Genomic DNA, 23597 nt, shown 5'->3' on the forward strand with positions numbered 1-23597 from the left:
CAACTCGCCAGGAGGTCCTGCAACTTTCTGTAAAGGCCTAATTGCTCTGACATTTTGTTGTTCTAATAATGAGAGTAAATCCCAAAGCTTGGAGAGTCCAAAAGGAAGTCCTGGTGCATCCCTCTCTGGTGATCAGATTAAAATGTATAGATTTAATTTTAATTAAGGACCTAGCACAGAATAAATGCACTTTAATTTACATGGTATGCAATAGTGTAAATCCAAATTCTTGAGCTTTCTTTGCAGTACAAGCAACTGCCTGACCCAGATACAGGATTATTCTTCTAGTCCAGTGGTTCTCAACCTAGGGCAATTTTGCCCTCCAGGGGACAATAGGCAGCATCTGGAGATATTTCTGGTTGTCATGATGGGGAGGAGTGCTGTTGACATCTAGTGAGTCTCAGAGGCCAGAGATACTACTAAATATCCTTCAATACACAGGACAGCCTCCCACAACAAAGAATTCTTTGGCCCCAAGTGTCAGTCATGCTGAGATTAAATAACCCTGTTCTCATCCAATATTGGGACTTCTCGTCTTCCTTCTTCCTGTCTTTTCCACTGTAAAAACAATTAAAATAGTTCAGAACTTTTTTGTTGTACTCCCCAGAAGCAATCACTATTAGCAGTTTGTTTTTCATTCTTCTAGATGTTGTCTTTATGACTTTAATTAAAGTGGTTACTGGCTCATGCCTCTAATCCCAGCACTTTGGGAGGCCGAGGCAGGAGGATCACTTAAAGCCAGGAGTTCGAGACCAGCCTGGGCAACATAGAGAGACCTGTTTCTACACCAAAAAAGAAAAAAAAAAAGTGGTTGTCAATCCTAACTGCACATTATTCACCTGGAGAGCTCTTCAGAAATGCAGATGGCCATTCCACAGCCTCAGAGATTCCGATTTAATTCATCTGGGGTAAATTTTTTAAAGCTCCCAGGCCATTCTAATGTGTGGTCAATGTAGAAAACCACTAATATACAGAAATTTATATTTCTCATTTATCATCTTAGAAAATTTTTTATTCTCTATTATAAAAGATGAGGGTAGTTCTATACTTAATTTTCCATTCCTCCTTTCTCTTCCACTTCCAAATTGTAGATATTCCATTATCTTCACACATTTGAGCTTTATACATTTTATGTAATTATATTCTGTGTTTGTATATAGATTGATTCCAAAAATTAACCTATTAGCAGCATTTACAATTATATGACTTATATAAATATAAATCTCCATTCTTATGGGCCTTACAATCTAGTGACTAGTGCTGACCTGATTTTTGATCCTTTGCAGGTAACTTATTTTTCCTTGCTAGAAATTTTTAGTACTCTCTTTCCTCTTGGAATTCTGAAATTTCACTTATCTGTTCACTTAAGAGTCATTTTGGTCCGGGCGCGGTGGCTCACGCCTGTAATCCCAGCACTTTGGGAGGCCAGGGCTAGTGGATCACCTGAGGTCAGGAGTTCGAGACCAGCCTGGCCAACATGGTGAAACCCCGTCTCTACTACAAGTATATAAAAAAAATTAGCTAGGCGTGGTGGCCCATGCCTGTAGTCCCAGCAACTCGGGAGGCTGGGGCAGGAGAATTGCTTGAACCAGGAGATGGAGGTTACAGTGAGCCGACACAGTGCCACTGTACTCCAGCCTGGGCAACATGTCAAGTGAGACTTTGCCTCAAAAAGAAAAAAAGTTTTTTTTATTCATTCTGCTAAGTGTCTAGTTATTTCTTTCAGATAAAGATCCATAACTTTCTCCATCTCTGGGAAATTTATTTTTCCTCCTTAATTATTTGATAACTTCTTCCCTTCTGTTTTCTTTCTTTCTTTCTTTCTTTCTTTCTTTTTTTTATCCTTCTGGAACTCTTCTTAGATGAATGTTGAATCTCTGCATCTTTCATCCACATCTCAAGGTTTTCTCATAGTTTCTATCTTCATCTTTTTGCTGTGTATCCTTGGAAATATCCTCAGTGTTATCTTCTAGATCACCAACATGGTCTTCAGCCATGCTTATTTTGTAATTCTAGATGCCTATTATTTTCTTTTATTTCAATGTAGTTTTTTTAAATGTTCAAAATGTTTTTCTTTTCTCTCTCTCTCTCCGCCGCCCCCCACCCCCCGCCCGACTTTTTCTCTCTTTCTTTCCTTTTCTTTTTCTTGTGGGGCAGGGAGGAAAATAATACATAATTAGAATTTTTAAATTTGTGTCTGTTTCTTCTATGGCATATTGACCTGCTTGGTCAACTTTATTCTTTCATGATGTTGGTTTTCTTAAAATGTCTGGCAATTATTGGTTCCCTGTTTATATTTTTGAATGGAGAGCAAGGTTGGTTTGTATAATCCAGGATCATTTCTCCTGCAGTTGTATCTATCTGTTTTACCAACAGACCTCTCCCTTAAAAAGGAGGCCCCTTTATTTTTCTCCATTTGTCACCATCTGATAAGCTATATATTTTATTTATTAATTTATTGACTCTGCCCTCTTGCTCAAATATAAGCCTCTCTGAGGACAAGGATTTTTGTTTTCTCTTACTGCTAGAGCACAGTAGAAGCCTGACAAATAGTCTTTTTTGAATGTATGAGTGAGAGCTTTTTTTCAGCAGCAGGTGTGCTGACCTGCCACCTTCTCTGCAGTGTGTGTATAAGGAGCTCACAGGCAGCCTGAGAGTCCCCTGCAATCGCTACAGTTAGGAAGACTTCATTCTGGGAGGGGCACCTTTCAATGTATAGTAGTCCCCTTATCTGCAGAGGTTTCAGTGGATACCTGAAACCACAGATAGTACCAAACCCGATATGTGCTATGTCTTTTCCTATACTACACACCTATAATAATGTTTAATTTTTAAACTAGGCACAGTAAGAGATTAACAACAATAACTAATAATAAACAATTATAATAACAATATGCTGTTATAGAAGCTGTGTGAATATGGTCTCTCTCAAATATCTTACTGTACTATCCTCCTCCCTCTTGTGATGACATGAGATGGTAAAATGCCTGTATGATGAGATGAAGTGAGGTGAATGACATAGGCAAGGGGACTGCGTTAGGCTACTGTTGCCCTTCTGACCATTTGTCAGAAGGAGGATCATCTGCCTCCAGTGATCCTGGCTCATCCAGCCATGACGATGTCAATGGTTGGATGTCAAAAGCAGACAGTGTCATTGGTTCATAGGCAGGGACAGCACGGAGATGCTGGACAAAGAGATGATTCACCTCCTGGGCGACATAGACCACAAGATTTCATCATACCACTCAGAACAGCATGCAATTTAAAACTTATGAATTGTTTATTTCTGGGGTTGTCCATTTAATGTTTTCCCACTGCGGTTGACAGCAGGTAACTGAAACCGCAGATTGCAGGGAGTACTGTACTTCATTCCTGGCAGAGCTGCCTTTCCCATTTTCCCCCAACACTGTACTGGTGTGAAGGTCTGGAGGCGCCTCCGTTTCCGCACTGCTTCTGTCACAGGTCGCAGCACCTTCACCAGAGGCTCTTCCTGGGAGACTTCATTGATAGTTGTGCTGGCAGCTGCTCTTTTTCCTGGAAGGTGCTGGGAGGGATAGTATACTCTCCATCTGCCCTAGCTGTTCCATCTGTTCCTAAGGTGGTTCTTTAAGGAATTGCCCCAAATGGGACCTATCTCTAGCAGCTCAGGCAACAACTTGCTTGTGCTAATTTATCTGTGAATCTTTCTATTTTCTGTATTTCAGCAATTTCTCAAGATAATGGCCTTTCGTTTTGTTTTGTTTTCTTGCACTGTGAGAATTCCAGTCTCTTAAAAATTATATTATTTCTTCCTGGTGGTGGGAAACTCTGGGAGTAAAGAGAGCCGGCAGGTGCACATGTGCAGTCCGCTGTCTCAAACTGGAGTCTCCCATGGGTTTGCCACCCTCAGTGGTGATTTTGTTCCAAAAGTTATCTTTTAAAAATTCTGATTTATAGGTGATCTGAAATAATATAACTAAATCACTAGTTTCCAAGTGCTAGTCAATGGTAAAGTTTTTTTTTTAATTAATTCATAGTAAAGGAAAAAAACTGGGTTTTCTGGGATTATGTCCTTTCTACCTTTTTTCTAATGTTAAAATGTGTCTTCTCAAAAAAAAAAAACAGATAGTAGTGGTTTTTTTTTTTAATGTCTCTACTTAACAAAAAAAATCAGTAATCCTATGTCAGTATCTTTTTTAAAAATAGTTTTTGCAAGTGTGTGAAATTTATGTCTAGACTGCTGGACCGAAATATTTTAATTGTGGTTTTAAACTGTATCTTTGTTACTTGGAGGTGAAAGTATGATTTGATGAAGGTTTTCTTTAAGTGCTAGAAAACATCTGTATTTAATTTGGGAGTGAGGGGTTTAGTAAATTAATCTTTAGAAATTCTAACTTAATTCTAAGTTTTTTTCTTTTTGCATCATAAGGCTTTTGCAGACATGCTGAAAGTAAACAAGACCTTGACAAGTCTAAACATAGAATCCAATTTTATCACTGGAACTGGGATCCTGGCCCTGGTAGAGGCACTGAAAGAAAATGACACCTTGACAGAAATCAAGATTGACAACCAGGTAAGGAAGGCCAGAGAATAGGCAAAGCCAACTCACAGGGTGTGCAGTGAGTGGGGGAAATGCCACAAGGAATGAGTTAAAAGACACAGTTCTGTGTATGACTCAATTTGATGTACTGGATTTCCTGTAAGTTTTAGAACCATTTCTGGCCCATGGAGGATGTGCAGAAGAGCATGTTACTAATCAAACAATGTACAGTGGGGCAGCCTGGGACATAAAGAGCCATCTACCCCACAACCCTAGGCTAGTCAGGCTCCAGAAGAGAAAGTGAGGAGGTGGTTGCAGAGGTGTTGACAGCTGCTTTATTCAGTCTCATCATTGTTGCCTTTTGGCATGTATCTCTGCCCTGTACTATCCCAGCCTTACTTTTGCTTCTCACTGGGACTGTTGCTAACAGAGAAAGCAGGGTGGCCGTGGCCAAAGATTCAGATTTCTTTTCCTTGGCTGAAGACTTCTAGAACCAAAAGAGCAGATGCAGGCTCCTGCAGTCTGATGCTGGCTGCAGAGAGCCTATTTAAAGGAATCAGGGTTCTAGAAGATGGTCTGGCTTAGAGTAGCAGGCCACACCCATGAGATTGTGGTCTGATCACAGTCTCATTGATCATGACCACAGCATTTCTCAGGTTCCCATCTGCAGCCAAAGCAAGGTGGTTTTCCCTAGAGCCACCTCTTCCTGCCTGGCGACCTCTTTTTCCCAGCATCAGCCTGCAGTGCCTTCCGAGTTGCTCTGCTGGCTTCAGCTGACTCCTGCCCACAGACAGCAACTCTCAGTGATCAGCCATGATGTAGAGCCCTGCTCCTCTGGCCATGGGGAAGGGTCTGTGATGGGGTTCCAGACACTATATCTTGAAAAGAAAGGGCCCTGGAAAGGAGAGACCAAGGAGACTTGTGGTATGAGCATTCGTTCCCCTGTGGGATGGTGGGAGAGACAGTTGGGGAAGTGACTGCTCAGAGCATCCTTTGCATGTCTGGGGGCCATCTCTGGGAAATTTCCTGGTCCAGACCCTCTAAGATCTGATAAAGCTGCAGAGTGCCATCCAGGACTGTTGCCTAACCCTGGAAACCCTCAACAGTTCCTATGGAGGCTCTATTCTCTCTGTCTTTGCTAACCAGGACAAGCAGACTGTTTTCAGTGCAGGCCCTCTGGCCCTGGACTAATGATGTTTGTTGCCAGGGGAACACAGAAAGCCCACTAGGAGAGAGGAGCTTTTACATTCTCATCCCGCCAGAAGGAATGTGCCACCAAAACAGCTTTCCTAGACACAGAGACGTGGAGGCAGCACCCCAGGGGATGTGCCACACAGGGCCCCGCACACTCAGGAAGTTCGATGCTGTGTATCCTAGCATATGTCCAGCTGCTAGTAAATTAGAAAGTGGCATCAGGGTGTGGGGGAGTAAGGAAACAAGCCAGAGAGAAATATGAAGGGAGAGAACAGAATTGATCACTCAGGGATATTTGTTGAATAGACTCATATCAGGAAGAAGCTAAGTGGGCACTTAGTAAATATTTCCAGGGAAACTAACACAGAAGTGGATACCCTGTTTCAAAGTATGTTTAACTTTGTTTACGGATTTAGGCCATTGTGAAACCCCATATCTGAAATAATATCACACACTCTGTCCCTAGTTCCTTACAAGATACCACCTAGCTAAGGTTGCCACATAAAATACAGTTAAATTTGGCTTTCAGATAAATGATGTATAAATTTTAGCATGTGTCATCAAATATATGGGATACCTTATACTATACTAAAAAAATTATTTGTTGTTTATCAGAAAGTCAAACTTAACTGGGTGTCCTGTATTTTTATTTGCTAAACCTGGCAACTCTATGCCTAATATTGAGTTAGAATTAGCCTAGAATGAGCTAGAATTGTGAAAATTTAGAATAGAGCAGCTTTTGACAATGCATGTAAAGAAGACCCTGAAGTACAGCCTGTAATCCCAGCACTTTGGGAGGCCGAGGCGGGCAGATCACCTGAGGTCAGGAATTTGAGACCAGCCTGGCCAACATGATGAAATCCCATATCTGCCAAAAAATTCAAAAATTACCCAGGCGTGGTGGCACACGCCTGTAATCCCAGCTACTGGGGAGGCTGAGGCGTGAGAATCACTTGAACCCAGGAGGCAGAGATTGCAGTCAGCCAAGATCATGCCACTGCACTCCAGCCTGGGTGACAGAGCAAGACCGTGTCTCAAAAAAAAAAAAACAAAAACCCTGAAGTACAAAGAATTTGCTCCCTAAAATCCCCTCTAAATCAACCTCATCACCCCTCCTCAGCCATCTAGGAATGGATTTGTGTAGTTTTTCAACTTTAGTATTTCATTTTGCTTCTGAAATGGCTTCTCTTTATTTCTTTTTTTTGTTTGTTTTTTGTTTGTTTGTTTGTTTTGAGACAAGGTCTCACTCTATGGCCCAGGCTAGAGTACAGTGATGCAATGTGGTCTCACTGCAATCTCCACCTCTCTGGCTCAAGTGATCCTCCCACTTCAGCCTTCTGAGTAACTGGGACTACAGGCACACACTACCATGCCCAGCTAATTTTTAAATTTTTGTAGAGACAGGGTCTCACTATATTTCCCAGGTTGTTCTCAAACTCCTGGGTTCAAGCCATACTCCTGCCTCAGCCTCCCAAAGTGCTGGGATTACAGGCATGAGCCCCACCACGCCTAGCCTGGCTTCTCTTTATTTGTATATGACAAGGAGGATTAAGATTTTCTAGAGAGGCTGGGTGTGGTGGCTCACACCTGTAATCCCAGTGCATTGCAAGAATGAGACAGGAGGATCACCTGAGCCCAGGAATTCCAGGGTGCAGTCAGTTATGGATGTGTCACTGCATTCCACCTTGGACAACAGAGCTAGACCCTGTATATTCATTCTCTCTCTCTCTCTCTCTCTCACACACACACACACACACACACACACACACACACACACACACACACACACACACACACCCTGTCTCTCTCTCTCTCTAAGAAAAGAGTTTCTAGAGGAATTGGAAAAAATTATTTGCTTTACTTGAGAAATGAGGGAATTCGGGGTCAAAACTTGTCTTGCATCGAAATTGTGTTCATTGACTCATAGACTGTTAGAAGTAACCTCAGTTTCCTTATCTATCTAATGAGGGGTTTGAAATAAAATAATCTGTAAGACAGTTTCCTCAGGCAGAACCAGAAGCCAAGACCAATTTAACAGCACAGCAATGGGCAGCTGCACCGAAACGAAGGCCTGCTGAGAATCCACCACTGGGGGCAGGCTGCTGTGGCTAGGCTCCAGGTCAACGTGCAGTGATTTAATCAGGTGCCCCCATGGGAAGAACAATCAGTGATGCATATTAAAGAAACAGATGGGGAACTGCTAAATAAATTTGAGTAGATGAAAGAGGTCACTTAGAAAAACACAGAAGGCGATTTGAAGATATGCTTAAACATTTGTTTCTATTTTTCCCCCTTTGTGTTTGGTGACTTAAAATATAAAAAGAGGCTGGGCCTCTAGTCCCAGCTACTTAGGAGGCTGAGGCAGGAGAATCCCTTGAGCCCAGGAATTCGAGTCCAGCCTGGGCAACATAGCAAGACCTCATCTTTAAAACATATATATAATATAATATAACATAACATAATAAAAGTTATATAATTTAATACACTACATACTTAGATAATTTAAGTATATATAAAGACTGTATACCCAAATTATAAGAAATTTTGATGCCCATCTATTGTCCTGGGTTTATGTAAGACCTCAAATCCAAAAAAGATGCAGGCTGAGGAAGAAACATAGTGTATGTTACATTGATTCCTCCCCTTTTTTATATGCCCCCCAATTTAATTTTCTTCAGATTCTAAGTCTTTTATGTAGCTATTAGGATCTCCTTCCTCCCCCTCAAAAAAACAAAAATAAAGCTATTATTCTATTATTAATATTTCCTATTTTTGATTCCAGATTATATTAATGGTTTAAGTTAACATAAAAGCAGAGTTGGTGTTTCTGTTTCACTACTTTCCAGAATGTCATCCAAGATTCATTACAAAATAGAGAAAACCCTAAAGAAATTACAGTTGATGTCTATATAATAAATAGAACATTCAAATCAAGGATGAGTAAGTGTGGATTTGTCTTTTATTGCAAAACAAAGCAGCTGTAAGGATGCTGAGCAGAATTTAAACTACTAGGAAAATAGCCAGCTACTTGGAGAGGAGGGACTCAGATACTTGGGAATATAGGTGATTTGGGGTAACTTTTGACCACTGCATTAACACTGCAAGTTATCCAAGTCCAGGACTCAAATGCTCCGGGGGCACAAGCCGTAGTAGTGGCAGCCCTAACCTTAGCTCAGGGCTCATCCCTTGATATGGTCCCACTCTTCTAAACTATGTCATTTGCTAAAGTTGCTCATGAAACTCTGAGGTCAGCATCTCTTACTTTTTTGCTGCCACTCCCTCCCATTTACTCAAAATGCTTAGAGCGTTAATCTCTACCATAATTATTATTGTCTAACTGGAAATACCACATTGTGTTAAGTTCTTGAGGAGAGACTTGTTTGAGGGGTTGCTGGATGACAAGAAAGAGAGAAGCAAAGAGATAAGCCTTAAACTTGCTTGGGACGCAAGAGTTCCTCCATAAACTTTTCTTCTTCATCCACTCCATACTTAAATTTTCCAAATTTAAAAGGTATATGTTTTTAACTTATTACAAAGTAATCAAGATTTTATGATACTGGCACAAAAATATACTAGCAGAGCAATAAAGCAGATTCAAACCAGGGAAGAATGAAATAAAAGATGGTGGGATAATTTGCTAGCATTTTGGAACAAAATTAAATTGGGTCTCTATATCTTCTTTTTTTTTTTTTTTTTTCTTTTTGAGGTGGAGTTTCACTCCTGTCACCCAGGCTGGAGTGCAATGGCGCCATCTCGGCTCACTGCAACCTCCGCCTCCCAGGTTCAAGCGATTCTCCTGCCTCAGCCTCCCGAGCAGCTGGGATTACAGGCGCGTGCCACCATCCCCTGCTAATTTGCATATTTTTAGTAGAGACAGAATTTCACCATGTTCACCAGGTTGGTCTCGAACTCCTGACCTCAAGTGATCCGCCTGCCTCTGCCTCCCAAAGTGCTGGGATTATAGGCGTGAGCCACCATGCCTGGCCCTATCTTCATTCTTATGTTAAAATTCATTCCAGATGAAATGAAGATTTAAACATTAAAATATATTAAATCATAAACCAAATGGAAGAAATCAGGAAGAGTAGAGGGGCTTCCTAAACATGATATCTAGAAGATTGATAAATTTGACCATATGAAAATGAAGAAAAGTCCTGATAGTGATCAAAAAGAAAGTCAAAAGACAAACAGAGCAAAATGTTTTCAGCACATTTGACAAAGGGCTAATTTCCTAACATACAAGAAACCTACGAATCAAGTTAAAAAACTCAAAATACAGGAACCGTAAGCTGATAGGAAAATGGGCAAATGGCATGGATTGGTAGTTCCTGAGAAAAAAGAAATATAAACCTGTAAGAAAATTCATTGTTCTTATTCATCATTTGACAAATGCAAATTAAGGCAGTAAATAAATATAAAAGAAATATAAATTTTCACCAACAGTATAGACAAAGATTAAAAAGGTTAGTAGTATCTTATTTGGCTAGGGTAGGGAAAGCAGTAACACTCATACAGTTAGCAAGAATAAAAGCTGTCATAACCTTTGACAATAAGTCAATAATATATCAGAATTCGAAACATGCTTGCCATCTGACCCAGCTATAATTTGTCCTACAGGCATACTTGCAGAAATGCCCCAAGATGCACTGGGGGAGGGAAGCTCACTGCAGTTTTGTTTGGAATAGTGGAAATAGAATGTGATGTAACAGTAAGTCACTAAGGCCTGGCTAAATACACTATGATCCATCACTGCAATGGGATTTGGCATAGTTCTTTATATGGATGAGGTAAATGTATATTTACCAACATGAAAAGATATCCTTAATGTTAGATGAAAAATAAAAACACACTTCAAAACAGTATGCTAGTATAATCCATTAATGTGAAAAAAAGCATAGATGTACAAGTGATTGTGCAGATACGTGAATGCATAGAAAATGTTTAGAACACTACATACTGCATGCCAGTCTGGCTTTCTCTGTGGGGAATGGGGATGTTGGAGTAAGGAGACTTGCATATTTTATATACATTTTAATTTGTGTTTTCTAAACAAGCCTGTACTTTTTTTTTTTTTTTTTTTGAGATGGAGTCTACTCTGTCACCCAGGCTGGAGTGCAGTGGCACAATCTCAGCTCACTGCAACCTCCGCCTCCCAGGTTCAAGCAATTCTCCTGCCTCAGCCTCCTGAGTAGCTGGGACTACAGGTGCCTGCCACCACACCCAGCTAGTTTTTGTACTTTTAGTAGAGACAGAGTTTTGCCATATTGGCCAGGCTGGTTTCGAACACCTGACCTCATGATCCGCCCGTCTCAGCCTTCCAAAGTGCTGGGATTACAGGCATGTGAGCCACTGCGCCTAGCCTTATTTTTTAAAATGTGATGACTGTGTTATGAAAAAATATACTTTGTCCCTTAAATTAAATTGTAAATTCCCATATTTAAATGCCCCATTTGTTTTTGTTTTTTGAGACAGGGTCTCACTCTATCACCCGTAGGCTGGAGTGCAGTGGCGCGATCTTGGCCCACTGCAACCTCCGCCTCCTAGATTCTAGTGATTCTCCTGCCTCAGCCTCCCAAGTAGCTGGGACTACATTTGCATGCCACCATGCCCAGCAAATTTTTTGTATTTTTAGTAGAAACGGGGTTTCACCGTGTTGCCCGGGCTGGTCTCAAACTCCTGACCTCAAGTGATCCATCTGCCTCGGCCTCCCAAAGTGCTGGGATTACAGGCGGCAGCCACGGTGCCCGGCCTCCCTATTAAAAAAAAAGAAAAAAAAAACCTCTATTTTTTATTTTTTCATTAGTTTATGTCTCAAACAAAAAAATCTTTTCCCACCAACTTAAACAAGTTGGAGATTTTTTTGTAGTCCAGGAACCCCCTTCAGAGTTTGCTGATTTCATCCAAACGTGTACATGGTTCAAACCACAATAAAGCTGCTCAGAATCACCTAGCAAGATTCTGCTGAGAGACAACAGCCCATAGGTTGAGATGTTTAATTATCATTGGATATGGATCCCAGAATTAAAAAATTATATTTGATAGCACAAATATAATGTGTGCATAACACAGTGACAATAGAGTTACTATAGTCAACAATAACATTGTGCATTTTAAAATCAAAAAGTAGAATTTGATTGATTGTAACACAAAGAAAGGATAAATGCTTGAAGTGATGGATACCCCATTTACCCTGATGTGATTATTATGCATTGTATGCCTGGGTCATAATATCTCATGTACCCCATAAATATTATATACCTATGTATCCACAAAAGTCAAAAATAAAAACATTTTATAAAAAAGAAGAAAAAGTATTGGAAATGAATAAAGGTAATGGTTGTACAATATTGTGATTGTACTATATGCCACTGAATTGTGCACTTTAAAATGGCAAAATTTTATGTGTATTTTACCACCATAAGTAAGTAAGAATTCCCAAAGTAAAAAGTAAAAAATAAAATAAAAATTTAGTAATTGGATTGGCTGCTACAAAATTGTTTCATTATTTTTTAAACACCCTTTGTTTAAACCACAGATACTGGGATGAATTCAAAACACCAAATATTAGTTTTGCTTTCATTTTAATTCTGGAATTATCCTTTCCTTCATAAACAATTTGCTTAGTTTTTTTCAGCTGCAGGACACCAGCAAACTCAGCTATCTGTCTGTTGGATTTTGCTTCTAGACAAGGAGCAGGACTCAAATGACTGTGAGAGAAAACATCTCAAGTGACGCTGTCCCTTTCAGTTTGAGACCTTTGCCTCTTTGCCTTTTTGTCCAGCAAGTAGCCTTGTCTTTTTCCTGTGCAAGTAACTGTTTCCTCTTCCATCTTGGTCATCCTGTGCATGTGTCTGCACCTGCAACCAGAGGCAGCAGTTGGGAACAGCTGTAGAGATGGAAATTGCCCAGATGCTGGAGGAGAATTCAAGGATCCTCAAGTTTGGATACCAGTTTACCAAGCAAGGGCCACGAACAAGGGTGGCAGCTGCCATCACAAAGAATAATGACCTGGGTAAATGAGCCATAATATTTGCTGTTAACAATTAGAAGAGCATGAGCATTCACTTCTCCACTTCAGACGCAACATCTCACAGATACCATTCCACTGGCCTCTGATGTCACTCACTTCTTCATATAAGACACATTATTATAATACATGGTCATGGGAGTCTTTGTGGTCCTCGCAGTGTTAAATTTCATCATAGCATTTTCTCAAAAAAGAAGTTTGTTCTATTTTCCAGGCAGTCTTTGATTTTTGCTTGATTTCTTTTGTGTATTTGTTTCTCTTTTACTTACATGTAATCTCCTTCTGTTTTTATCTGCACCAGAAAATGGGCACAAGGACACTGAGATTCCAAATTATGTTTGACTTCTGACTGCTTTGGTACTTAGTTCTAAATCTGGATATGTCTGATACTTTGGCACTTTACATGTGATATAAACATGGAGCTACATTATGAAGTTTAAACTCACAGGTCGCCTTTTCAGTTAGCCCCTTCAGTTTTTCGTGTGGCCACTTGTTGCTGAGGATCCCTGGCATTTCTTCTGTTAGGATGAGGTGGGGCATGTCCTGATCAACCATAGCAAAGAAGAAAGGAACTGGGAAAGCTTGGTCTGAGGATATCCCAGCCACCTGGAGCAGCCTGGCAAAAGGACACCCAGGAGCAGACATCCATTTGGCAAGTGGTCAGTCAGTCAATAGCAGGCTTCAATCCCCAGTTTGAGGTTCAGGGACAGAATGCCAGATCTTGGATGGAGGAACTGGGCAAGGCGTTCCACCAGGTACAGTGCTGGCCTCAAGGAGGACTCAGATGGCAGGCAAGATAGAAGCTAAAGGTTAGAACGGGAAGGGGCAAATAAAGGTTAGTGTCCAATTCCTTGTCCAGACAGTCTTTGCCAAGACCCTGAGGCATAGGAAAGGTGCAGTGTGTGGCATCAGGAAGCTGGCTGGACACGTGACAGTGCTTACCTAGGGGGTGCACAGGGTGAGGCCAAGGGACAGACAGGCAAATAGGGATTTGGGGAAGAGTGGAAGCAGCAGTCAGAAGGCACCTAGGAAAAGCACATTGGGTCCACAACCAAACAATATAGAGACCAAAGGAAAATAGGCAAAATGAGAGGTCTGAAGAAAATGGACAGGGCAGGCTACGTCCAAGAAGCAGCAACTGTGGGCAAGAGCCTAGGCAGGAGCTAGGCTATTTAAAGTGGAGAGTTAGAGCAAGACCACAGCCAGGGCACCTTTTTGCCAAATCCAAGAAAGTTCAAATAGCCCTCTTCCCAGTGACCAGGAGAGCCTGCAGTTGGGAGAGTGAAAGGTGGAAGAAGAGGGTTGCAGGAACTGGGAAACGGCAGTCTCAGCAACTTCTTCGGTTCTAAACATCAGGTTAAAAGAACATTAATCTCTGAGTTTGCTTGCCAAGTGAATCACACCTTCCTGTAGGTTGATATTTAGAAGTTTTTATTTAGAAGAGTTTTAGAAACTTTGAACTATTTGCAGCTCCTTCCAGACTTCATCCCATAATCAGAATTAAAAGATTGTGATTGTGTTGACCTGAAGAGTTAGTTAAAGCCAGTTGGTGACAGAGTTGCAAGTGCCGTGGATAAACGGCCATGAAAATAGTCAAAGTGCACTGTTTCACGGGTCTCTTCTGGAATTTCTATCCCATAGAAATTCAAAGGTTCTAACACTCGAGTACCCAACTATCAGACATATCTGTATTTAAATGTAGATTCCACCAGACACTGGATGATTTTATCATTTCCATTGATTGTCATGGTTAAGTATTAAAATTTAAGATAACTGTATCCTCAAGTGTGTGAGATTGTCATCTTATGTGATTAATGTCGTTTATCTGGAATTTAAGGAATATCCCTTCAATTTGTCTTTTTGTTCCTTTCTTTCTTACCTAGTTCGTAAGAAGAGAGTTGAAGCAGACCGAAGGTAAACTTCCTTGAGGAGAAGTGAAGTTTCACTGTGGTATGGCCATTGAAAAACAAAAACTCTTCTTCTTCCCCATCAGGACCATTTTATCAAAGTTCGTTCATTTCCGTTAACCACATAACTAATAATTTAATTGTTATTCTTTTTTAGCACTACTTATTTATCTTGGATTTTGTAATATATACAATTGTTTTATTTGCTCATGGGCACTTCTGGCAACTTGACAAATGGACCGATGCAGATTTTAGAGAGTGACGACATGGAAAATGAATTTAACCACTTTCTTATTGGGTTGTCTTGCTTTCTTACATGAACCTGTTTTTTTAATCACTGAAAGGAATTTAGTGTATAATATGTGTTTGTAACTGTGATTATGATAGAGGCCTATCTCTGTTTACATGCATAGCTTTGAGTTAGGCTAAATACATCAGAAGTGTTCCACTGACCACATAAGAAGTTAGTATTGCCAATCTTTCACTGCATGTGAAAATGTGACCAACTTAGCACAAATTCTCTCTTAGTTCCAGAAAAATCAGTAAATGCACATGCCCTGTTGATTGGAGATCAGCAGTGTCATCTTCATAAAGCAAGACAACATTATGACACTTTAAAACAGTAGCAAAGAAGTCTATTTATTAACCCACAAATGTAGCATCAAGCCAGACTCACAGGTAGCAAAATGAATTACACACCTACTTTTACTGACTATTCAACATAAATTGAATCTTTAACATGACTTTAAAGGCTATTTACAAAGCTGTTTTAAAGTTTTTCAAACATGATAGAAATTTTCTAAATTTTAGTAAGAGAGAAGCTTTTAAAACAGTACATTCCTGAATAAAACAACAATATTGTATCTTAATCAAGGCTGTCTGATGCAGATGATTGCATTTTTTGGCAAATTTTAGAAGCATTTATTGCTTTGTCTTTAGTGTAACAAGATCACAGGATTAAATATAAACATTCAGGTTAATTATCTAGATTTTTGTCCACAGTATATGATCCATCCAGACATTTGCAAACGTCAGGAGAAAAATGTGAATTATTTATCCAGATGCATGTTATCTCAAGGACAAAGCCTGTGAAAGTACAACTGAGATGGTTGCATTGTAGTATGCATTAATCTTTCAATGTAGTGGTATAAAAATGCAATGCTAAACTAATGAAGCAGGTGACTGCAGCCTTTGGCTCAAGCTCACAACTCTGATAACTGTCAGTGCCTGAGGTTGTGATTGGTGACATTCTGACACTGCCCAAGGCAACTCACCCTCTATTCCTCCTTTCTCCCCTCCCTTTCTTCCAATTCATTGTCTTTTTTTTCCTCTTTTCTCTGTAATTTGTTACTAAACAAATTCCAGAATTTGTTTAGTAGCTGAGTGTTCCTGAGTTGCCTAGTAGCAATAAAACAAGTGAGTAGGAAAATAATTAATATATTATTCTATTTAGCTTGTAAAACACATGGAATCTGTTTAAGATAGCCCTTGTAAAATTGAACATTTATGTGTATTGTAAGTACCCACATCTGTGTCTCTGAAGTCCTTTGAAACATCTCATTATCTTGAAATTTTTTTAATGTTTGAGAACACCATAAGCAGAATATTCTAACACCTTTGGCCCCTAAAAATCCTTTAATTAGTTTATGGCTTCATCTCCTTATCTATTTAAAAAACATAGTAAATAATGTTTTATGGTTTTCAGTCTGATTTTTCCTTCCCTTTCACCCATTTAGGTGTGATGTGTTGGAGTCAACTTGTACAGGCTTGCCAACTGTTATATTTTCAAGAATTTTGCAAACTGGTTGTTCAGTACAGCCATTATTTAAAATTAAATGATGTGCACTTACATTTGAATGAATTATATTAAGGACAGAAGTAACAAATACTATGCTCAAAAATCTTACATTTTACTATTTTCTAACCTCTTAGATTATTTACATCTAGTAGGTATGTATGTAGAAATATTACCAAATAGTGTGCTACTGAACGTATCCTCTCAACTCCATGTTCACTACCTTCTTGTTACTACAGTGGCTTGAAATTGGCCATGGTAGAAATATTTACACCACAGAAATTAGCAATATGTAAGAAATTGGGGTTTTCTCCCCCTCCAGATTGCTGGTTGATAAACATTCATCAGCACACCACTGGGTGAAATTATACATTTTTTTATACATATTTTTTGCTTATCATGTTGCCAAAGGGAAGAACATTTCTCTTAGATGTCTTTTCTCCTCTTTGGATTTGTTACAAACCTGTTTAAGTGCTGAGTCCCTGACCTGCCTCTCCAAGTAAGCCTTTTTCCTTTTTTTTTTTTTTTTTTCTTACTCTCATTCTTGCCTTGACTCTTAAAATCCTGGACCCTATAGAGCATTCCTTGCAGCCCCACAGTGCTGTGGGCTGGGGGCTAAAGCAGTTCTTGGCAAACTCTGCCAGAAAGCAAGAAAAAAAAATCAGAATTCAATCATGGCTCTTTCTTTTGTACAAGCAGTTGTTGATAGTATTAAAGCAAGATAATGGGACATTATCAAAAATATAGCACTGTTTTTACCTTATAAAATAGTTGGGTTGCATGCAACAGAGTCTATGAAATCAAATGTTTTTTACTAATCAGTTTGTTTTCTTATTACCTGTGTTTTTAAAGTGGCTTGAAAGGTGGCATTTCCATGAGTGTGCACATATTGATGATAACCCTTAGAAAAACATACACTTGAGGAGCCTATCCATCATTTAATTAGCCTAGGACTTCTTCTCCCTCTCTGCCCAAAGTGTGGAAGTGGTAGCTCTTTCATGATCATGGGCACAGTTAATCCTTTGCTATTCATTGTGATGGGGCATAATGTATATAAAATATTTTTCTATGTATTTGTTTTGCCAGATACTGTGTTGAGATATTTGGCAATATCTGGATAACTGATTGAAGGGAGATAACTTCTCCCCAGGCCTATCTCCCTCCCCCTTTTAGAGTTGTGCAGGTCCACTTTAAGTGTAAAATCACTCACCTGGACTTGTGGGCTTGTATCACCAACATCTATTATGGCATATGTAGATGACATTTAGGAGAAAAACCTTAGAAGTCTAGAAATCATATGATTAGTTCAGCACTGCAGCTCCCCATCTGCTTATAGTGTATAACTGGAAGCTCTTTCATCCTCATCAGCATGATTAAATGACTTAGTTTCTTTCATCTTTGGAGGGTATAATGTAAATAAGTGTCGTGTGTGTATGTGTGTGTGTACTGTCAGATATCTAACTAGGTATTTGGCTACATCTGGACAACTGATTGAAGGGAGATGCTCTCTCCCCAGTCCTCTTCCCTTGTCCTTTTTAGAATTGCTGCACGCCCAGGTTAAATATGAAATTACTCCCTAGACTTTGCAGTTTATGTTACCAACCACCACATTTTATAGCTATGTAGAGGATGACTCTTAGGAAATAAATATTAGAAGCCTAGAAATCATTTAGTTGTTCTAGCACCAAATCTATCCATTTGCCTGATGTATTTAACATTCCATCCTCATCAACATGATGAAGCCCCTTTCTTCCATCTTTGTAGGGCACATTGTATATAAATATTTTGTACATAAAGATCATCAAATACCATGATGAGGTATTTGGCTTCATCTGGAAAATTGACTGGAGGGAGATGCTGTCTCCCAGCCCTGCTTCCCTCGTCCCTGTCCAAGTTGCTGCAGGCCCAGGTTAGAAGATTACCAACCTGGAGCGGCATGCAGTTCATCTTACAATAAAAGCCCATTCATTTAAAAACTCAGAAATCATCCCAGTGCCTGTACTCCTCAAACCAATTTCCCTAAGGGAAGACTGGCACACCAGCCCAAAGAGCAGGTGCTTCTCTTCCAACAGAAACATGGCCCCTGACAGGGCACCAGCATTAGGGAAACCAATGTCCTCCGAATAGCTGCCATGAGAACATTTCAGATGCTCAAACTGAAAATTCTTAAAACCAATATTAAGCATCAGCATGCTTTAAGTGTAAGATAGCCCTTTGGAATTTACAAACACATGTGCAGCTATTTCCTTGTTCACAGATATGATGTACTCAGCCCCCTCCTAGGCACTACGAAGAAGACAGAGGAAGCATAAAAATTCTGGACTAATATAATTTTATATGTGTTTCTGAGATTGGGGAGTAGACTGAGTGCCTTTTTTACGAAGAAGATCCCATATTTAATTCAAGTATTTATAGCATCAGCAAAAATGGGCAGAGGGCGGGAAGTTGAGAACACTAGGTTCTGTGCTATGTTACCTGTATTCAGTAGAACTGTTTCTGGAGTCAGGTTTTAAGTCATGATCCTGAAGCTTCCTTCCCCTCTTCCACTAATGATGCAATAATAGCTGTTTTCATTTTAACGAGCAGAGAACTAAGAGGAAAGGTCCTAGCTCTGCCTTCCACTCGCAGCTTCCCTTTACCTCCTCTTATTGCTTTCATCTCAAATATCCCTGCTACTCAACCAATCCTAAAGCTAAAGTACTGAGATGCACACAAAGGAAAGGTGTGAGAGTGCTTGGAAGCATCCAGCTGAGCCCACTGGATGAAAATCAGACGATAGGGCCTCCTGTTGTAATATACTAGCCAGAGAAAAGCGCCAAGAACTTCAGGGATATTATTCACTGCTTTCTTGCTCCCTAACCCTAGATCAGATTGGATTTTACTTTGTAGTTCAGGAGTTAAGAAGTCAAATTGCTGACCAAGGTGGGGAAGGATGATGGAAATTAAAGGTTTACATTTGTTTAATGGCAGAACTGAGATTTGCTCAGCTTATCTCTTTCCCATTTGTCTGTAATAGCAATGACTGAATAATCAGTAGACCAATGGAAGAGGAGTTGCAAGTTTAAATTTGTAACCTGACTCTGGGTTCTGTTCTAGGAATAGTGCATGTTTTAGAGGCTTTGCCAGTTGGGATACATTGTTGACTTGGGGGAGGATGAAGGAGAGAACTGATGACCTAGACATAGAAAAGAGTAATTAACTAACTAGATGTTCTTCTGATCTCTTCCATGGTAGACATTCTGAGCACATTGGCCCAGTTAGTTGGTATGGTGAAGGGGCACCGTACTAACAGATTTGGAGACTGAAACCTAATCCCATCACCAACACTTAGCAGGTATATGATCATGGGCAATTCATTCAATTGCCTGCCAATTATAGACTATATAGGGGGAAGAGCACTGGATTTGGAGTCAAGAAACCTGGACACTTGGCTCCACACTTCCTTAGCTGGGTAACTTTGGGCAAACCACTTGGTCTCTCAAGCCTAAGGTTCTTCAGCTATAAAATGGGAATAATACTTCACTAACTACCTCACAGAGTTGTGGTAAGAATATAATCAGATAACTGGATAAAAACACTATATAAACTGGAAAGTGCCGTACAAATGTGAGAGATCAGTTTTATTATCAAATCACTGTTTTCCACTGCCTCTTGAATCGGTTTTATTCTAACCAACCGTTACATCTTCCTCATCTTTTGGAGTATGGGTAATTGAGGCTTGGGTGTGTCATCAGGGACTGGAGTTATTTCAGCTCCCACGTAGAGGTGGGAGAGGTTGTTGATGGGGCAGTGGAAGTTAGATACCAGCGATGTATATGGTAGGACATTTTCCTGGGTCACTTTGACAGTACCTTGGGAAATTGTCAATCCTTGCAGAGGGCCTAGGCTGGGCACAAGGGAGAAAGCGAACAGTTGACTAAGAATTGAGGGGAGGGTCTGGAGCGCTACTGCCCTCCTGTCATTGCTGTGGGTGGGAGAGGCTAAGACTTCAGGTTTGACTGGAGGCCTAGGAGAGAAGAGTGTCCTTAGGGTTTCAAGAATTTTAATGCCTAGCAGCTGAGTAACAGGCATTAGTTCTGATAGATAGTGAAGGGGAGAAAGTGCCACCTGTTGTGAGATCACCTCTCCAGGGCAGCAGCTGCCTCGTTATCTATCACCAGCAACCTTAGCCCTGGTCAGTAATATTTCTGCTAAGAGAGGTTTTGAAGCATGGCCTCCAACAACTTTCATAAGCCCTTGGAGGTAGGACTGTGTCTCATCCATCTTCGTATCTTCAGTACCATCTTGTAAGGTGCCTTGTACATAGTAGGTGCTTAATGAACAAATGTTGCTTGAATTTAGCTGTCGTCCAGCCCCACAGAGTTATGCTCCATTTGCCACCATGTGATATCTTTGAGAAACAATAGTGATTTGGATGCCAGCTCTATGTGACTTTGGGCAAGACTTTCCATCTATCTTGTCTTCATTTCATCTGTAAAATGAAGTGAGTAGATTCGATGCTCCCTAAAGTCCCTTCCAGCTCCAATACTTGACAAGCTTGTGATTCTAAATCGTTTCCGTTGCCTCTGAACATGGGTGAGTAATGCCTCCACTGCAGCTGTTTCTCTCCAGGAGGCTTTGTTCAGAGGAGGTCTGACTATTGCACAGCCAGTTTTTTCTTCCTCTTCAGCAGTTCTTTACTGTCTTCAGAATAGTTCTGGATGAGCGGCCTTTTCTGAAAGGATATTTAAAAATATATACTATTTAGGCTGGGCCCAGTGGCTCATGCCTGTAATCCCAGCACTTTGGGAGGCGAAGGTGGGTGGATCACCTGAGGTCAGGAGTTCAAGACCAGCCTGGCCAACATGGTGAAACCCCGTCTCTACTAAAAATACAGAAATTAGCTGGGCCCTGTGGCAAGAGCCTGTAATCCCAGCTACTGGGGAGGCTGAGGCAGGAAAATCGCTTGAACCCAGGAGGTGGAGGTTGTAGTGAGCCGAGATCACACCACTGCACTCCAGCCTGGGTGACAAGAACGAAACTCCATCTCAGAAAATAAAATGAAATAAAATAAAATATATACTATCTTGCTCCTCAGAACCAGTGGGGAAGAAGAGGGAAGGCAAAGAAAGAAACTGAGCATAGTAAACACAGCATTTTTTTGTAGGCTCTTATTTAAAATGTGTGTGTGTGTTTGTTTCTGAGTAAGTATTGACTGGGAAAAAGAGAGAAGTCAATCAAAAGTATACTGTGCAATTGAGAGAGGCTGGCCCAAGATTTAAAACTTCCTGTGGGTAATCTAACTGTGAGTAGATAGGAATCGGCCATATGGTGAAATGAGATCAATAGGAAATGTGCTTTTTGAGGAAATTTTATTTTAGTACCAAATGTTGCCAGTGACAATCTTCAGTTAAGAAGTAAGTTATTCTGACCTAAAATTCTTATCTCTGCCACTTTGGTTTAAAAACAAAAACCCTTATATACATGGAATAGTTATATTTTAATTAAGCATTTATCTTAGTTTTCATCTGTTCAAATAAAATGAATAAGCAGCATTTTTCATTGCACTTAAAAATGTAAAATACCTGCATGCCACTAATCTGTAACATTTTACCAGTTCAGATGCCTGTAATGTGTGACTTTATGTGTGTCTGTGTTGTTTTGAAGAGAATAAAGGAAATAATACTTTGCAAACTGTTTAAACAAGTGTGTAAACTTCTATTGGCAACATTTATTGGGCTAAGCAGTTATTGAAAACTCCACAGTTTTATTTTCCATTTGAAACTTCAATCAAATCAAGACTATTATATTCATTAGGGAATTAAAGACTAATTTGCTTTTTAAATGTGAAGTTGAACACTGTGTGGAAAGTAAATGTGTGATAAAGCAAAATGTATAAAGTATGAAATATTATACTTTTACCCTGGATAATTATTCAGGACCCCAGTTGGCCCAAATAGGTGCAATTTTTAATCCTTTGAAATTAGCCAGCCAGACCTAATGCTAAGGTAAATGTAAACTGTTTTAATTAAGATCTTTCTGCTTTCGAAGGTATAATGTATCTATTTCTGTCAGGAATGATATTTCCAAATGAAAATGTAAAGAACATTGGGAATTAATAAACTTTCCTTTCAAAGTAAAAGTAAAGACTGGTTTTATATGGCTAATTTTTAGACAGTGTTTCTTTAAAACAAATGGTTGGCATCATGTTCTTAGATGAGCACATTTGCAGAAAACTATTAAATGCCCTTATTATGAAGAAACAAGACAACTGCAAGTAGCCATAACAGAGAGAAATAACTTGCTATCAAACAAAAATGAACACATTTGGCTAAATAGTTAAAAATTGGTTAGAATGAATGGGAACAGGAATACAGAAAGCCCAAACAGGTTGACTATTTTACCCTGAATTTTTTACACTAACCTTGGATTTACATTATTATTCTTTTTAAAGCTCTTCTGATAATTTGTAATACTGAACACTAAAAATGATGAAGTTATGTTGTAAAGGTTTGACCCTGGAAAAACAGGAAAAACTGTTCTTCCTGCCCTTCTGCTGAACTCTGTCCCAACTCTTTGACCCTTGGATTTCAGTTTAGACTGATAAGGTTCAACTGAGAAACATAAAGGGCCAGTGTCTAATTTCTGTATTTGCTGTTTCACACCTTCTCTTGGACAAGAAAGTATAGTAATTATTTTGTTTAAAAGATTCTCCCTTTCAGCCTATTGGATTATAATGAATAGAGTGGTTACAAGTGTGCACCCTGGGGTCACACCTGCCTGGTTCAGATCTCACTTCCATTAGTTATACGAATTTGTGCAAATTACCAAGCCCCAGCTTCATCTGTAAAGTAGTAACAATTATAGCATTTTTCACGGTAGTACTATTATGCAGATTAATGTGTAAAAACACTTAGAACAGTGTCCGAGATATAGAAGGCACTTAGAATTTTTAAATTCTAACGTAAATAAATATCTATGTGAAACAGGAAATGTTCCCTTGTCCCCCTTGCAGGGCATGCGACAGGGGGAGTTGCTCGCTTCTTCAGTGCCCCGCTGCTCAAATGTCTAGGGGAGCATACAGACAGGCAGGCTGTGGAGCTCTGACCCCACGGCAGCGTCTAGGGGTGAATGTTTACAGCTGAAGCCCCAGTGGGCGTGTTGCAGGGTGCTTTC

At 39.9% G+C, this 23597-nt stretch overlaps 1 protein-coding gene across 1 annotated transcript in view; it reads left to right on the forward strand.

Annotated features, from left to right (window-relative positions):
* TMOD2 (tropomodulin 2) overlaps nt 1-22124 on the forward strand; it is a 64917-nt gene extending 42793 nt beyond the window's left edge. The window contains exons 8-10 of the mRNA XM_004056185.5: nt 4409-4552; nt 12581-12725; nt 14624-22124. Coding sequence (XP_004056233.1) covers nt 4409-4552; nt 12581-12725; nt 14624-14658 — 324 coding nt within the window. The 3' untranslated portion in view covers nt 14659-22124. The remainder of the gene's footprint in view (nt 1-4408; nt 4553-12580; nt 12726-14623) is intronic.
* Nucleotides 22125-23597: the final 1473 nt, after the last annotated feature.

Source organism: Gorilla gorilla, chromosome 16 (assembly GCF_029281585.2).
Source record: "Gorilla gorilla gorilla isolate KB3781 chromosome 16, NHGRI_mGorGor1-v2.1_pri, whole genome shotgun sequence".
Lineage (NCBI taxonomy): Eukaryota > Metazoa > Chordata > Mammalia > Primates > Hominidae > Gorilla > Gorilla gorilla.